We start from the raw sequence: 18972 nt of genomic DNA, 5'->3' as shown, positions 1-18972 counted from the left end.
CAATGGAATAACAACCATTCTACAATATTGAAACGGAATACTCCGAATTTGCAATTTGAGAATACTCTCCCAAGCAAGGCATGTTCAACTGGAACGGGAAGGTTCATCAGCATATCCGCTTGCTTGCTATGTAGCGGGCATTGTACGAAGCGCAATTACACCTAATAGCACCGTTTCCGTTTTGCGTACCATCCGACACCAATCGATTTGTGCGATGTATTGATCTATTCCTCCGATGGCTCCTAGCAAAGCCCGAGCACCGAGCTTTCCCCTTTTTGCCCTTTGCTTCATCATCATGGTTGGCCAATTCCTTCCTTTACCATCGTATCCTGCGCTCCGTATCAAAGACAATCAGACTAAAATGAAGTGCTCGGAGGCGCGCCACATGATGCAGCACATGAAAGCGAACCATTTTGTAATCGAATAAATTTGGATGATTCAATTATGATACAGAGAGCCGTGCTTTCAGGGCACTCTTCGACACTTTCGTTACAGGCGGTGTGATCATTGGCACATCGGCCTTGATGCTGATGGCGATGCTAGGTGCTGTGGCTGCGGCGTTCTTACACCGTACAACGCTCGAAGAAGGTAAGGCACATACATTTATCGCACAACCTTATCGTTCATCGTTTAAAGCACTGCATGCGTGCTAAGTGTTGACGAAGTATATTTACATCCCCGGTCGGTAGTAAGTAAGCCCTGATCGATGCGGAACAGAGACGTTGCTTGCCTGCACCAGTGTGTACGTTTGCAACACTTTGACTCATCCGGCAAAGGAACGAATTTCCACAACACATTTGGAGGTTTTGGAACGAGTGGTGCGTCCGGTTTTCCATACCGATCGAAGCCAATCGAAGCTGCCTGTACGGTAATTAGTCAGGAAGCGTAACTTCATCTATCAGTGTTTGGAAAGTGGCAGTACAAACTCAGTGGAAGCGGTAGGTACGTTTCTGGTCCCATCGAATGCTCTACCGCCCGGAGGAGAAAAGGATTAGGTACAGTTCGTTTCGTAGAATAATTTTCCTCTCCCATACACCACCTGACGGAGCTTGCCGTGTTATTATCGTTATCATCACTGCCAGCGGGCACTGCTGCTTGGAAAAGCTTACAGTCCGCCAATTAAATTACCCTTTAACTCGTTTAGCCGTTAATAAACAAGAAATTAACAGCTTGTTTCACGCCATCGTCCTCATCCTCTCAGATTTGATGACGATCTTAGGCAATGGCGTTTGAGTTTGTTTTTTTGTTATTGTTATTTGTTTTAAAATGCTAGTAAATCTGTAATTTCGCTCGGCTGGCAGCGAGAGTTTGAGTGCTTCGGTGTTCATTAATTATATACTTTTCTAATAGAATAAAAGTGGAAAAGACACTTAAGTTAGGTGAGAGCAATTTACTGCAGCGTAGCAATTGGATAGTACAACTTAAGTTCTTACTATATTATGTAGTCTATTTTTATGCGAAACATAACACGGGTTTTATGTGGATTTGTAGTACAAAGAAAATATTTTTGGGAATTTTAAAATCTTTTAAAAAGATTTAAGGAATTTTTACTATAAAATTTAACTTAAAATAAAAAAATCTCAAACTTTTCTCTTCTTATTTTTTAAATGTATTTTTCAGTAGTGAAAAATAGTTTAATAATTTAATAGGCAATATAATGTAGCTTCCATACCGCTTTTTACCGCTACCGCTCACTACAGCGTTCAATGGTTCACACCTTTACTTTCACATTGTTCAAATATATATCCCCAACAAGTGTGTCTTACTTCATCATCGTCGCCGCTACAGCAAGCGTCTAACCGATCCCATTGGCATTGCAACCGTCGGAAAAGTGAGCATCGGAATGCTGTGGAAAATACTTTATCAATCGGACCATTATCTCGTCCTGTGCAGCCGGGCTACGGGCACATTGAAATCGACATCGGAGCGTCCGGAATGTGGACAATGCTATGAGGTAGAGAATGCTTCCTCGTACGAACACCCACATTGCCAAACGATCGCAACCCTGCATACCGACGACAGACGACGACGGCCATGGGTGGTAGTTTAACAGCAGCAGGAAGTGTTCTCCCAACAATGCCAAATTGAACCAATGATGTTGGCTAACGACTGTGCGGTAAATTATAAATGATTTTCTTCCCTTTGCCCCCATCAACTATAGAACCATGGCCCCTGGAACCGCGAATTGTCGTTTACCACATCTGACGGTAGCTCATTTTTCCCCCGACAAGGTATTGGGCGACCTTCTGCTTGGCTTCTTATGAGCTTTACCCTTTTATTTTAGCACACGGTGAGTGCGTCTGATGACTGACTTGCTCATTATCGCCACAAATTCTTTGACGCATGAACAAACAAACCCGCGTCAATTGTGGTCTTTGGTGCAGAGAGTGCTCCACTGTGTACAGTGCATTCGATAGTATAGCTCTTCTAGTTCAATGCTAGATACTTAGTAACAGAAGCAAAGCACAAATGAATCGTGGTGAGAATGATGGCATGCAAGCTAGAACCGCCATAACCACAGAAAGCGACAAGAAAGGGTACCGTTTCATTTGTCACTTTATGGGCGGTAAACTGGGCGGTATCGGTGGTTGTGGTAAAAGTTATTAGTACAATGAATCAAGCAAAGGAAAATTTGTTTTTTAACGATTCAGTTAAATCAAAACTCCCCGTCTGTCCAATTCTTGTGATCTTGGTGATTTTGTTTAGTGATAAACAATTGAAACGAAACATTCATCTGTTTCAATCAGTCTATTGATCGTAATGTAAAGATAAAAAAGGCTTGAATGACACGTTAATTAAAAGCCAGCCTCATGCGCATACATCACTAAAAGAATGGAAAACTAAAATTACTGGGGCCAGATCAAACGGCCCTAGAAATGTATTTATGAAATTCTTTCATTACTGAATTACTCGCAAATACGAGAGTGAAAAAAGATGATAATACCCGCATTACACCGTACGATCATTTCATACCCTACTCAGCAGAACTAAATCCGGCACCCTGGCTCGACTTTGACAGATACACTACGATTAGTCATGGGACCGTCGGTCGTATCTTCGCCCACCATTGTCTCGCATAGCCGCGCATAGCGTGCAGGCAGCCAGCAAACATACGTATGCTTTCAAGACGATAAAAGTACAATGGGAAATATTATCACATTCCTACGAGTTATATGGTGATTAAGACATTATAAACCATCCATAGGACATAGCTTTTCCATTCGCCCCAAGCACTGGAAGCATATTCGCTGCTGCCCGTCTTCTGCTTTGTGCCATTTGGTGCGGCTTACGACTAATGGTGTTGTCTGTTGCTTTCGCTTACTTCGTCGACCAGAAGGGGAGTAAGAAAGTGTCACTAAACTATAGCGTATGGGTTACTCCAGCAAGGCACGTAGCAAATCTGGTGCGAAAAGACAACGCTCGTACGGACGTATTGGAGCTGGAAGTTTGTGGTTTATTTGGCTCCTTTCGTGTAAGACTTTATTTTTCTTTTGCCCCTGAGGATGGAGAACGCGTGCAACGTTGTCAACCTTTTGGAAGCGGTACGCTGTCACATATGCCTCAAAGTGCTAGTGTCTAGTGTTGATGGTAGGATCAGTTCTCATCTCCAATTCCAATGTGAGATCATAGGCAAACGGAAAGGGTGGATGGCTACCCTCATTAACAGATTCCTAATCCACTAGTCGAACGATTTTTCCCGCCTCGCACTACCGTTTGAAGCTTCCGTTTCGGTGTCCGTCGTTATCCTACCAGGCGCCTCCGTCCGTGAGAACGCGCTTGACAGACAAAGAAAGAAGAGCGAAAAAAACCCTCCAATGGACACTCAGGAAGCATTGGGCATTCACATTCACCACATACCTCGGAAAGGACGGCCACCTAAAGTAAACCGAATTTCCAGCTCGTTGACTTTGTTCCCTCGGCCACAGTCCATTTCCGCAGTCCATCGCAGCGAGCATGGACCAAGCAATCCCCTTAAGCTCCAACGTGTTGAATATGAATGTTCGTAAGCAGTAAGGTACGAGAGCAGTACAGGAAGAGTAGGGACGGCGTGTGTGTAATTCATTGTCATTTTTTTTCTTGCGAACCGATTCGTAATGGCTGCTAATCGGAAAATTATGTTCTTTTCGTCTGGTCCTGTTGCTGGACGTCAACGGTACACAATGAAAGTGTAAGGACGTGCGGCTGTGAATAATACCAAATATATGTTCTGCGTGGTGTGTGTGTGTTTGTATGCTACGTGTTTACTCGCTAACCACAGAATTCAATCATTACAATTTCAACGTGACCGCTTGAAAACTGAAATTTTGTTCGCTTCCTACAATCGCTTCCTTTTGTTGTCCTACAAATTTGCTTGAAATGTTTTAGTGCTGCTGATTTTTTCAGAATATTAACCAAATAAGCGGTTATATTAATAATAAGAGAGAAAATACGTTGCGTTGACGCACTTGCCTTCTGGCTGTCAGATTCGCTACCATTGTTTTACCAATATGCGTGTGGATCAACCATGAAAAAGTATCACTTACAGCTACATATTACTGTACGTTTGTCAGTTACGTGATACTACATCACGGATTAAACCACTTAGACCATCGCTGCCATTGACAGCTTAAAGTTCAGCGAACACAAGAGTGACCGAGTCCGTGAATGATTTATCGTATTTCGAAGCCGTTCACATTTTCATCGATCACGAGACATCTATGTGGTTCGTTTGTCAAAAGCAGGAAGCAGGCTTTTCATCTCTGTTTCACCATTGCATAAAAAAAACGAAGACTGCCAACCGAATTTTGAATGCGTGAAAATCGAGTTCCCAGAGGTCACCGCTTACCAACGACAACCACAGCCCGTTCGAAGGGTAAACATGTATTACACCCGTTTGCGAGTTTTACAGTACCGTCAACCGATACCCACTTGCGTCACTTAAACGTTTCCGCATAATATCGACAAATAATGCCCTTTTTAATTTAATCCTCGCATATACTCCCACTTCGGTTCTCCGTTTTGGTTTCGGTACAAAGTGGGGTTTGAAAAATCAACACACACACAAAGTTACCCATTCACGCCAACATTGAGGTAGGTGCCGTAATGCCAGGTCATTCACGTGAAAAAGGACGCACTTCCCACGAATTACTTTTTGCCTGTGCAGAGGCGAAACCACCACTGGACACCTGAAATACGACTCTCTAGAGCCGATCTAGCACGGATCGATCGATGGCCGCAATGCGAATCGTAAACCGTGGTAAGTGTTTGTGTGTGTGTATGAGTGTAATCAAAAGGGTTGTTATGATGCTGTGCCCATATAGCGCCTCTAACCCATATAGCGTTCCGTTTATCATGAATGTGAGAAACACTTCTACGTTACATTTACACTACATACTTCTTACCATTACGGCCGGGGATAAATCGCCAACGGGACCATTTTTCAATATCCCCAGCTGGATGAATAATTGTGCTGAGCAGAATGGCAGTGTACAGTGCGCTAGAATCGTATCAGTATCCATTAAAGAATGCTCCTTAAACGAATGACTAGCCAAACAAATTGATGTCTTGTAATATCGTTTTAATGGTTTCAAACCCATGCGGGGATTATTTAATTTAATCATTTTTTAGATAGTTTCAACTTTGAGTGATTGTAAGAACTTCAACAGATGACTTGATTGATTCAAACATTTCTTTAAGTTAGAAGTGTAAACAATATTTAAAAAAGTCTTCTTCGATGTTTATTGTACATCAAAACAGCCAAACTATTGTTACTATTTTGCGTGTTAGTGAACAGACCATGACTCTTGCAACTTAGTAAAACTACAACTCAACTTCAAACAATCTTCAAATGTTACTATAAACTTTTAGCTAAGCACGCTAAGACAATGTAAATAATTATAACATTATACAAAGCAGTGAACGGAAATTATATGCATTTAAAACCAGTTATTACGAAACTTAATTATTGGACTGCATCCCTTTGCATTGTACCTTTTTTTCTCAGCAATTTCTTACAAATGAAAGAATGCACCTAATCGCAGCGACATTATAATGCACCACTTTCATTCGACACCGTTTACTATTCACATTGTGTGTTTTCTTTTTTCGTTGTTCTATTGGCGCACCGTATGCCGGAAAATGCAACAAGTTGCATGCAGAATAATGGACTGGGAGGTCTGTAAGGGTACGAACGGCTTTTATGCCGTTTTCTTGTTTTCTCGCTTTCTCTACCTCTTTCTAGCTTTCGCTCTGTCTTTTACTGGTACTTGTGAACAAGGCTTGGTCCTTCAACCGTTTACCATTCCTTCAATGAAATAGTCTATTTTTTGTGCAAGACACTCAACATTGCCGGTGAAGCTGAAATAGATTCTCCGTTTGGCATACATTCAAAGGACCATGTTTTAGCCTTTTCGACTCAGACGAGCGGAATGCCTGTGCAGAACGTGTTGAAGCACTTCAGGGGTCATAATGTAGTGCACTTTATTTAGCAACGGTCTTATATTCCACCGTTTTCATTGTTTCATACGCGATGTTCAAAGGCATGGCCGGAAAGCGATTGGAATGTCGTAAGTTCTTAAACATGTTGTAGCAGGCAGTTTTCGAAATATACACCACTTTTTTGTGGATCGAATTGTTATTTGGAATATGTAATATGTTAATATATGCTTTACAGCTTCACAAGAACAGTGTTTGCTCAATCAGAAATTTCAACAGTATAATTTAAACGTTGCGGGATGCTTGGTGGCTTTCCACAATCCAGTAGAATCCATTCCAAACGAACTCAACCGCATGCAACAGTTGAGTGGGAAAATATAACAAAGCCACATGCCACAAAGTAAGCGAAATGAGCAAAAGACCAAAGACGAGGAAGCGATTTCCACCATCGTCTCCGGATTGTGTGCGCCTTTTCCGGCACTACCAAGAGTTCCGGTGCGACCATTTTCCGTTCCATTTCCGCAGCACTGGGAGTGAGGCAAAAGCGGCAATTGCCTCAGTATCAGCTACGTTCCCGCTAGCTGATTAGGATCTGCTGCCGAATAAGTGGCTTTAAAGAAACAATTTTCATTCTATTATGCTGCCTGTTGACGCGCTTTTTGGACCAGGGCAGTAAGCGGCCATCCTTTGTTGGAGGGAGGAAGACGGCTCTGTTCGCAATCGTACGAATCCCGCTCCACGGTGATCCGTAATCCTGTGCGAAGGAAATGATTTTACTTCGCTGCCATTGGGAAAACGATTTCTTGTTTTGATCGCGGTGTGGAAAGATGCTGCCACTGGCAAGTAAGCGATGGCGAAGAAAGTGGCGAACCTTCAACCTATCTCCGACTTACTTAGCACTTGTGGCAGTGAGTGTTGGTAAAAATAGCATTCATCAGCAGTGGCGTGCATCGGGAAGATTGTAATTTTCCATCACTGGAATCACTGGAAAAAGCGGAGGCTGCCGGTAGCTGTCGTTAGGGTTTGGGAAGGGTAAGTGATTCATCGTCCTTCATTGGCGTGGTCGGGACTACCCTTATTAGTCTATTAGACAACGATGGTGTTTTTTTCCCTGTTAGCTCCTTGTACGTGTACAAGGGAAGTAAGAAAGTGTAAGGGTGGTGTGAAGTTTATTCGTCGATGATGGAGTGAAAACCATTTTACAACGTCGGAACCACACTGCTTTGCGTTATATTCAATACATTTATCCTGCTGTGTCGTGCAGCTGTTGTGTAATTAACGAAAAGCTTTTCTAGAAAAGAAACGCAGCGCTTCGAACGGCAGTATAGCTCGGCTCTTTATTGTGACCATAATTCCATTTGATTTAACAGTTGAACTCAAAATGAGCACTTAGCGCGGCTCTGAGAGCTCAGAGCTATTATGCAAATAGGAATTTTTTGCACCATATTACACCGCAACTGACATGCTTCGGTGAGCTATTTTAAATTAAGCTACAAATATGACTGCACGAATGGGTCGAAGCGTTGATTATTTTGACAAAGGACTCTTTTGATAGATTTGGCAAAAGATGCTAAAGTGCATGGGTGATTTAAGCTAAAGATAATTTTAGTGCTGTGGATAATTAAACTGGATATGCCTTGTTCTTCGCCACAATTGCCAATCACCCAAACTTACCAACGACGGTCAGCAGCATATTGTCGAGCAGGAGTGCGATGGCGACGATGACGAGTACCAGTTTCCGTGAGCCGCGCCATCTTATCACGTTTGCCTTCAGCGATGCCCACGAGCCGGGTGGCGGCAGTTTCGGAGAAGAGCTGTGATTGTGGCCGGTGCTGCTGCTACTGCTGTTGGGTCCCTGACCGTTTCCCTCCGAGACCGTTGCTTGCATTTCAGCTTACTCGACACCAGCGGCTGCCGGGCGGGAGGGAGGTGGAAGTGTGAGCAACGGAGCGACCCAAAACAACCCATTCCAGACATTTTTGCACACGGTTGGTGTTGGGACGCGGTGGTCGGTGGAGGTGTTGTCAGTTGTCGGGCCCGCATTTACATCGATGGTCCAGGTTGGTTGGTTGGTTGGTTGGTGGGTGGTTGGGCGTCCATCGCCAAAAAGCGGAACAGGAAAGTAGAGATTGAAATGAAAAGCGGATTATTTTCTTTCGCCATTGCGAACGTGCCGATGCAAGGGGGAAGTAACGGAAGGTACACGATGTGGTGGTTGGGTCCGCACGGGAAGGGACACAGAGGTGGGATCAAAGACCGACTGGTTCTGGCATGGGTCGGTTCCTGCGGAAGCATTGCTGGCGAGATTAAAGTAAAATACCGCCCAAGACGCTCGGTAGACGTCTGGGTGGCAGTGCGTGGGTTTCTGTTGGAGGAACGCGGGATAGGATGAGATACAGGAAACGTAGAAGCAATGGAAAACGATTGTATTGTCGTAGGAGGAGAGAGAGAAGGTTGGGGTAGGGGAAGGGACGATTTCTGCGGGGACCCACACTCTGCACGCAACGATTGCGGAAGGATCTAATGGTGATTAGGATGGTTGTAGCACGGTTGCGAACGACAGCCGACCGTACTGTCTTACGACAATTGAAAAGTAGTCCGTATCATATTTCATGATTTCCCAAGGTGACGTTTTTATTTCCGCTACCACGAATCAGTTATGTCGCACTGCATTATAGTTATCCTTCCTGGGGATGCTGGTCGAACTCAACCGACATGAAATGATACGATAAGTTATGGGCTAATGTTGGGACGATAGGAGTTTGGACACTTTATCATCTGACCCGCTTGTAGACGAAGTGACACGTAAAATCAATTTTACTAAGACTGGGGGCCTTCACGATTCTAGTTAGGTTTTTGTATGGAATTTGACAGTTGGAGGCTGAAATCATGTAAACAATCCATACAAAACCACACAAAAAACTAGCCTGCGATTTTCAGTCTAGAAAATTTTAGCCTAAAAGCTAGAATTAGATTCGAGTACATGCTCGAAAACACGGTTTTGTTTACATTTATCCCAAGGTGCATTAAAGAAATCAGGTGATCTAATCTGGAATCAAAGTGTATGTAGTCCAGGTGAATTTGAATATCACTTTATGACAGAACGAGTGAAAACTTTTGCTCCAACGAGCTTTCTGGAGGCTTGACGAATACTCAAAACACTCTTAAAATCTGCATTCAGAAGCAGAAGCGATAAAAATCAGTCTTCTAAATTCATACTAAATTCCTAAATTCCTACTAAATTCATAGCCCCTGTATATTATACTCCCTCAGATAGCTGCTCGAAAACTGCTATACAATGCAAACAGCTGACAGGCTGAAATTTCAGCCTACGAGCTTCAAACGGAAAGGGCCCCACTATTTGTTCTTTGTGCATTATTTTAAATGCTTTATTGTACCTAATCGATTGCTTTGTTAGTTTCGTCCTACAAACAAGTTGTATCGGTCGCTTAGCTTCCATTGCTACTAATGCGAAAATTAGTAACACATGTAAAGATGTACGAATAAATATACAACATTAGCGAAAACGGTTCAAACTATATGAATCAAAAAGATTCACAATCACATTTACTAATCTTCCAAAATTATAATCCCAAACACAGATTTCTCATGCTGTTTTAATTGTATGAATACAGAACACTATACATAATTTAACCTAATTAATTAAGTTAATTAATTAAGTCAATAATTAAAGTTAATTAATCTCGCAACTCCTTTCTTTTTGCCATCTTTTGTCATAGGTAATGATACTATTCTTCTTTCAGTTTACATGCTGAACTGTTCATTGTTCGTTATTATGCTCAATAAAACAAATTTTGAATAGCCGTGCAGATTGTAGATCATGTGTTGAAAGGAAGTTGAAATATGTTTTAACACAAAATTTGAGAGCATTTCAACTGTTAACTGTTAACCAAACTTGCTTACGCTTGCAGAAATCTCGTTAAATTTACACAAAAAGACGTATTATACTATAATAACACGAGAACACTCGATTACTAGGGTATATGTTATATTTAATAAAAACTAATTCAATCGGCTCTTGGCGGTATACAATCACCAGTTACTAAACAAGGTATTAGAAATTATTAGAACAAAAACTTCCTTTAGGGATTCAGGCACATTATTTATACGATAAAATAACACTGACTACAAAACTCATAAGTTTACGTCATAAGCCTCGCACACGATGATTGTTATTTCTTTTCTTAAAAACGATATTCTATACCTTTGTGAAATAAGATACGAAATATATGAGTGAAGTGTGAAATCTGTATAAATAAGACATTCAGAACATAAACAGTATGTGTAAATAAATTTCACATAGGCAAAATGGAAGTTGGTAAAAAACATTCAGGAGTTTAGGTTATTTTGATCAAGAGGAAGTTCATGTAGCAATCTTCTGAATTTTAATATTAGAGTGTAGATTTAGCTATATCACCATCTTTTAAATGCAATAAGGTATTCTGATTACTAATAAGGATAATAAGATAGTTTGAAGAATACTTTGACAATCTCGAAACCGCTTTTTTACAAAAATTAGTGAAGAAAACTATTTTTTGAAAATCTGAAACTTTTCTGATTATTATCAGATAATTTTCTTTACGATAATTTGAACTCCCACTACGTGTAAGAAAATAACTTCCTAAAAAACAAAAAGATACCTTGGTTTATAAAAACTTTTCACTTGCACCATCATACATGTTTAGTTTGAGCGGAGTGTGGGAAGTGAAATATACAATCAAAATAATGCTACTATCGAAACGTAACCACCTCGACCGACTTTGCTGGCTGTTGGAATTATGCCGTGTTATCATTGAAATGTTTCCCCAAAATCCCCGGCATCAGCGCAGTGTTCTCATTAACAACAATATCCATTTACACGTGCTACCATCAGCAGCCGCTGTGCCGCACTGTAATGGTAGAAAAGTACACACGTTCCAAATTAGAACATCCAATGCCATCGGCAACAATGCGTCGGGTCCACGTTCAAGTTCACTATCACGCGCTCTTCAATTCGTGCAAACCACTGCGTGGGTTGCAATGTTCATAGTGCAGCAAGTTTTTCACTACCAGTCCGGATGCAAGGCGATGTACCGATTAGCGCCTCAAACAACGCAGTGCCAAATGACTCGGTTTGCCCCCATACCCCGTACTCCTGCTACTACGGTGCCGATGAATTAGCTCCGCTTGCAACTCATCCACGTTTGACCACCTTTGCGAGATGAATGGATGATTGGTAGCATTCGTGACAGGTGCCGGTATGTGAAGCTATGTGGATTGTAACCCGTGCACTAAACGTGGCCCGACCAGAATGGGGCGGAATGGAGAGATTCCTATCTAATGTGAACTATGCGTGGTAAGAGATGATTGAGCACATGAACGACTCGTTGCGCTGGTTGTGGTTCTCCGCCGCTGCCAAGAGAAGACAAAAGGTAACTGCGCCATAGTGGGTCTTGCTGGGCGGCCGCCGTACCCGGTAGCGGTAGCCAAAATGGAGCTAACGGGTCGTCACGTGCTAATCACTCGACCGTGGTCAATGAATGTCACCGGCTTGTATGGTACAGTGAGGTGAAATGCAGCTATTAGATTGCTGGACGCTTATGAGTTGCTAAATGTGTGCGCGAATTGTTTCACAGCGCATGTCGTCGGTGTGTGTGTGATGCTTGATTCTATTTTGCCAACTTCCTCATTTCTGACAATTAAGCAAGGCGTGTGACGATGCATCTCGGCGTATTAAGGGCCTAGCAAGGGCCCTTCATCTACGACCCAAATGTGTTTAACCAAACGACGGCGCTCATAAACAATCGCTCACTTATTTAAAAAAAAAAGTTAATAAAAGGCAATTCAAATAACAGCAAAACAAGCAACATTCTTAATTCGTCACGTTCAAGTTTAAATAGGGATTATGGTTTAGCTGTCAGTAAACAACAAGGCATTAATTGCCCAACGCGCACATCAGCCAAAGGCAAAACAGGAGAAAACACGTGGACAATCAATCAAACAGTCGCTAGATGCATGTTCTTATTAGATACTTTGTTTGGACAACAAATTTTAACCTGTTTGATTATGAACGAGTAAAAATTGTTGTCATGTTCTTTACCAAGCACTAGAAACAAACGACGGTACAACAAAAAATGCGAACTCCTGTTCAAGAGATCAGCTGCATCACAATTTTTAGCACACCGGTGTGAATTTATGCTGTGAAAGGTCGTTCATGGTTTAGTGAGCTTCAAGATCGTTATGAATGAAATGTCACCACACACGCCAGCACGTAAACAGATTACATTTCCATCTCTTATTAAATTACCTTTTTGAACTATAGAAAGAACGAGCGCGAGACACCGCCTTTCACAATCTTGCACACCACCAACTACTGCCACGACCGTACTAACATACGACTGCAAAATAGCGTCTAACCATATCAATCACGTAAAACACAAATTAAATGTCTTGTATCTGCAACAGCGACGGAAGATGATCGTAAACTTTCCCTAGATGGTACACCGCAACACGCGTTTGGCAACGAAACGTACAGCACTATTTTATTCTACACTTAAGCAAACGAGGTAGCGAGGTCGCGTTATAGCAGCCACGAGTATGGGTTATTAAAAGCGTTCCTTGGGATTTGAAAATTTCAAACCCAACAGAAACGTATCGCGAAATCGATCAGTCTGATCGGCACTCGTCTGCCACGATGCTAGCCGCGCGGATCGCTAAGAAAAACTAACAAAACATTTCTCCCTCGATGCGTCGCTGTTATCTTAGTCGCTACCTCCTTTGAGCGATTACCTGCGTTACCCCTTCTAAGATGAGTTTCGTTGTGTGCCCTTCTCTTTCATTTCTTTCGCTCTCTCTCTCTCTCTCTTTCTCTCTCTCTCTCTCCTTGTGTGGGTCGTTCTGTACTCTTACTCTCTTTCTTCTTTTCATTTTTCTGATGTCGATCATAAACACACTCACACTCAGGCGTGATAAAGCTTAGGTATATGTACGCACAGAACGAGCTGTTGTCCAGCATCGGAAAGCTACACTTATCTCGACCCATCCTCATTTGTATTGGGGCATACATCTTCCTCCTCATCATCGTGCGGTTTAAAAGCCACAGTTTTTGGAGCTTCGGTCAAGCCATCCTCGAATGAGGCACGACCGGTCAAACCTCCTTAGCTTCACACACATTTGACGGTTATAATCCACGTTGGACAACACACGACCGGCGCGGCTCCACAGGTATCAGTGGGCGCGTCTTCAAACGCTTCACACGCGCTTCTATACACAACCTGCCACAGCTCCATTCCCCGCATGGAATGACTTTCATCTCTTGCGTTTATTGAACGATCCAGATGAACAGCAGCATCGCTAGCACGAGAACTGCTACAGTGTGATACAAATGAGTTGCCTATTGATGACATTGACAATTTGTAAGATGATTTTTCTTTTCTTTTTGGTTCTTTTTTGTGCTCATTAGTTTTTCTTTTTTAATGTAATACCTTTTATTACACTTATAAAAAAGCGAACAAAGTTCGGCTCATTGTTAGAGGTCCTATTTGTTAACGAGCTGTCCACTACTGTTTAAAATCTTTTTCAAACATTCTTTCAAACTACCAACAAACTGCAAACTCTATCGCACCCCAGAACTTGCTCTCCTAGTACCGAATAAACCAAAGCGAAGCTTGCAAAGATAACGAGCTCCCAAACGCCGACAGGACGGAGAACCTGTTTTTGGGAGATCTTTTACTTCATTTTTTTCTCTATTTGTCTTGATGCGATGCTTTGTGATGTGTTTTGCCATCTTCCTGGATGTGTGTATTTTTTTTATTTTTAAGTTTAAAACATTTGGCAAGGCTAACCTCTTCCATCTTCCCCGGATATGAGCACGGAGAACCACGCGACGGTCTTATGTTAGGGCCGTAAACAGTAAAGAAAGCAAATCTTTAGATTGTTTTTGAGGTATCCAAATGCGTTTAGAACGGTAGCATTTATCAACCGAAAAAAGCTTGGACTGGTGGATGTTTTTGCGCTTGCCAAAACGAAAAAAGCACGTGGAACACATGTGTATCCGGAACAGGTTTTGTGTGTTTTTGATATTGCTAGGATTACAAGACATTAAGCTTGTTTTCTATAATTTTATTCCATTCTATCGCCACATTAGGGAGTGTTTATATAAAAAGTAACTTGCGTTTAGTTCGTTTTTGTTGTTGTTGTCGTTTTATTTATAATGGAACGTAATAAACAATGCTATTGTATACCTATAGTCATTTGCCTTATCATCCCAAATTCATGACTGTGTTAGTTAAATATGTTATATACAGTCACATACGATAAACGTTCTCCGGTGTATGCAACAAGTAGCAAATCGTTGCTCGTGCATAATGTCAAGGAAAGAACATGTTCGTTTTACTCTGCTATTGCATTGTAAAGCGATACCAGAGATGAAAAGACCTGATTATCTCGATCGCCTCACAAATCAGACGTGTTTTACCAGCATTTATAACCAATGGTTATAAATGGTACATATTTTACAAATGTAGCAATTAAATTGAAAACAAAACTTAAGTTATCTATACTAATGTATGATTTTTTTTTCTTACAACGTTAGTTAGTATATTGCTAGAATTTTGTTCGGTGCAAGGTTAAAGAATAATATCACTAGACACGTAGTCAAATGATATTAAATGCTACAAACAAAAGCGTGGTTGGATTTTTATTCGAACCGTCGGCCAATAAAGATCATCAACATAGAAATCAGTCCAGAAAAAGGGAACACACATTCCAATTAAAGATGGGAATTAAAACATTATAAAGAATAAAAGCTTACCAGTTACTTTTCCATGAGTAACTAGTTAAAGTGAATAGATACTTGTAACTGGTCGTCATATTTAAAAAAGTGAATCATTGAAATAACTTAGCAAAATAACTAGTAAGCACTAACTGGCAAGAGCAACTAGTTACAAGTAACTCATGATCTGAGTGGAATGAGCTACAAGATTAAATGTAACTAGCAAAAATATCGAAAACGGATAACTGTCTGGCAGACGAAGGCGAGAGACCGTGGCGGTTATGGCCACTCCTGAAGAAGGTCAAGACCTCAAAGCGGTTGTAGCTCCGGATAAGTAAGTAGCAAAAATATCGAATTTTCACTATCTGACAAGAATACATAGTAATAGTTACTAGTTACAAATAGTGTATCGTTTCGTTGAAATAAATTAGTAGTGTAAAAGTAACTAGAACAAATAATTACTAAAGACTTAATAATTATACGTTAAGTGCATTAGTTGTCTGAATGGAATGGCTGAAATTGTTGAAAGAAACTCCTTAAAAATAGTATCAAGTAACTAGGACGTTGTAATGAAGATTTGTTAGCTAAAATAAGTGACAAGAGTAAAAACTAAAACTGACACCAATCAAACAAGACATCAGACATGAAAAATGTAGGGAATTTGACCAGGTTCGAGACGATGTTTGTCTTGTTTGTTTGAGATGTCTGATACTGAACTTCCTTATTTTAGAAGTTTTATAAAGAAAATGAATTTAAAAAACTAAAACCTGTCCAAAGGAGTTAAACAGTTAAAGGAGTGTTTATTGTTAAATATGAATAAAAAAGTGGATTATCGCACTCGATTAAGGGAAAATCGTTTGCGAAATTTGAGCCAATTTTTATCCTCCCGCACTGATATAATTAGATATATTATTAATTAACCCGAAACATCAAACGAATAGATTTTTCATCGATAAAATCATTTTTAACACAAGGTTTAGTTCTTAATTCATTTAGCTTTGATCATTTTTAGATTATTTAACACACATTCCTCTTACATGTTTCAATGTGATTATCAAGATAAAAGAAGCCTATAACGAAGCAGTTAAACAGTCCTACATCTTTTCCAAGAGGTCCATTAGCTATATTTAGTATTTTAAGTAAATATTAGCAATTTCACCTTTCTATAGTGTTTCACAGGTATGGTTCTCGCTGCAGCGACGGAAAAGGTTTGAAAAGCACTCTAAAAGATAAACACCGCTGTGAACAGGTGGGTTTGAAGCGGTTCTGAGAATCTAGCCGACTAGTTTTCGTGTCGTTGTTTTCTGTAGTAAAATCACGACTGTGTGCCGATGGTTTTGCACCTTTTTGCTTCTTCACGGATTAATTGAGATACAAGTAAACTTTTGCCGGCCGTGCGCTAGACCGTGAAAATATGATGAAATTTTAATGTAAAAAGTTGCTCTACCGTTTCCTGGTTGTGGGCCGCACGGACCAATTCTGACATCAGCTCGACCCTTGTACCACATCTGTCAACTTTTGTGCGTTTGGGCATAATTATTTCACCCTGTTTTCACTGAATGGAACGGAACGGAAATCGGGCATCCAATAGAACGATCAGGTTCAATAAAGGAAAACTGTTAAGCTACACCCTGAACCCAATAACCGCCGGTAGTTGGAAAGTACCGCGATTGGGGAGGCTTTGCGAATCAACATATAGAGTTTTGCTTCTTTTATGCGATGGCAGCCACGCTTTCCCAATTGTCGGCGTGATTTGCTGCTTCTATCGCCCTCAAGTCCTTGCTTCCTTCCGGTAGTTCCTCGCACGCGTCTCGTCTTGTTTCATCCGGAACGACCGCTTTCTGGTACGACCGCTTTTATAGCAACAATCAGCGATGATAACGACCTGTAAACGGGTCCCGGCTGCTAACCGACTGTAAAAGAGCTCGATTTTTTTTAAAGCTAGTCTTCATTCCGTTCCTTTTGTACACGCGTTGCCAGGTGCGAACAGGATAAGGGAAAGGCAGCAAGAAAAGTGTAGCACGAAAAGCAAAACGACAAACATGAAACACTACAGGAAGCCATTTTCAAAGCAACGATTGTGCACGACGGGTGGTTTGGGCGAAATGGATGGGCAACAGCCGCATGGTTGTGCCAGGATATAGGCAAATATTGTGCCACAGCTATGGCATTTTTCGCACGTGGCATGGCAGTCCCGGCCGAGACGCTTGCTCATGCTGCCGCGAATGTTGGCACGAGTTTGGTATATATTTCACTCTCTTTTCATCCCAGCATTTCAAGTTCAGCTGAAATATAAATAGATAATCCACGATGTTTCGCATCGTGTGCAGTGGATGATACACAACATTTGTTTGGCTTTAGTACGGTGAAAGCTTGCCGAACGGAAAAGAGCGTCACCTTTGGTTGCCTGGCAACCGTACAGAATTGAGTTTTCGGCGTTGTTAATTGGATTTAAATGGTTGGATTGACTTTAATTTGTGGAAGATTCACATCTTTCCAAAACAAAATCACAAAAATAACATTAAGAGAAGTTTATTTCACAGCAGGATTAGAACCATCACGACAACGTGCCGCAAAGTAAGCTCTTCTACTGCGTAACAACCCCTCCTCAACCCCATAGTGCTGGTTACTTACATGATTCGGTTGCGTTGTGGGTCTACGGGAGGGATCGCAAATGAACCGGAAGTCTGCGGAGCAATGTCACTTCATCTTGCAACGGAAGCTTAGCGACAGTACCGTACCGCTCGAATACCCGACGGCTGCGGTTCTGTGGAATTTTTCGTCGAATGTTCGCTGTTTTATTAGGTCGCCTGTATGTGGTTTACTTCCTTGAAATGGAAGTCAGCAAATTCGTCACTACCGGAAACGGCACTCACCCAGGAGCCTGCCTCACTGGACACCAGCTAAACCACGTGTTCTCACGAGTGTTTCTGCTATCCTGTAAACTTATACAAGGCGACCGCAACCTGCAGGATGTATAAACGGGTAAAAAACAACACTTTTCCAAATGGACTCGAATCGAAACAGAACCAAATATTTTTCCGGCTTCTGTTTGGATTCCCATTTTCCGACGGACTGGTCTGGGAAGCGGCTCGAGCATTCGATTCGGTTCGTTTGCGTTAACGTTCGATTAGGTTCTGTACCGGGGAGTAATGCGAAAATATTGCGAAAAACAACCATGGCGAGTGGGTTCAAGCGGTAAATTGACGAAAAACAATATTGAAATCAAACGTAAAACTGCGCTGCTGAGCTGCGGGTATGTAATCACTTTAGTCTTTCCGAGATATTATCGACCAGTATGAGTATATTGAATGGTTATGCTGTTTAGTAAACCCGGCTAGTCTGCATTACACCACACAGTACACTGTTTTTGTTTGTCAAGCGAACATTAATCAGTGTAATTCATTAGAAACCAGCGCACAATCCGTTCTTTCCATCGCTTTTGCCACTAAAAACGGCGGGTTAAGACTTATCACTTTTAACACTTTTGTACCAATATTAGCACGAACGCACGGCAGCACAGTATTGCAGAAGTTATGACGCAAAATATAAGAAAAAGCTAAGGTTGCCAAATGATTGTCAGATGCAACATGAAAAACCCTATATCAAGTGTCACTTGAATGTCGTCCGTTTTCGAAACACATAACCCTTGGCTGATATCTTACCGGAAAAGAGAACCGCGGCCTGCTGTGACGAGATCCAGTCTCGTACTGTGCGACACGCTTGCAGCTGTCCAACGAATGGTCGTTTTCTTTCCGAACGTTAGGCTAGCTGGCAATGGATGC

At 41.6% G+C, this 18972-nt stretch overlaps 1 protein-coding gene across 4 annotated transcripts in view; it reads right to left on the bottom strand.

Moving 5' to 3' along the window:
• LOC120898521 (synaptic vesicular amine transporter) overlaps positions 1–18972 on the bottom strand; it is a 27212-nt gene extending 8240 nt beyond the window's left edge. Inside the window, exons 1-4 of one of the 4 annotated variants that reach the window (XM_040304481.1) lie at positions 18853–18972; positions 18064–18153; positions 17822–17954; positions 8089–8325 (exon numbers count right to left, since the gene is read on the bottom strand). In XM_040304481.1, coding sequence (XP_040160415.1) covers positions 8089–8302 — 214 coding nt within the window. In that variant the 5' untranslated portion in view covers positions 8303–8325; positions 17822–17954; positions 18064–18153; positions 18853–18972. Of the gene's footprint in view, positions 1–8088; positions 8326–12721; positions 13265–17821; positions 18154–18852 lie in introns of those variants that run through there. The other 3 variants (XM_040304480.1, XM_040304483.1, XM_040304482.1) reach the window with 3 other exon arrangements.

This window comes from Anopheles arabiensis, chromosome 2, assembly GCF_016920715.1.
Source record: "Anopheles arabiensis isolate DONGOLA chromosome 2, AaraD3, whole genome shotgun sequence".
In the NCBI taxonomy this organism is placed as follows: Eukaryota; Metazoa; Arthropoda; class Insecta; order Diptera; family Culicidae; genus Anopheles; species Anopheles arabiensis.
The sequence above is the reverse complement of the archived record's forward strand: the minus strand, read 5'-3'. Positions and strand labels throughout refer to the sequence as shown.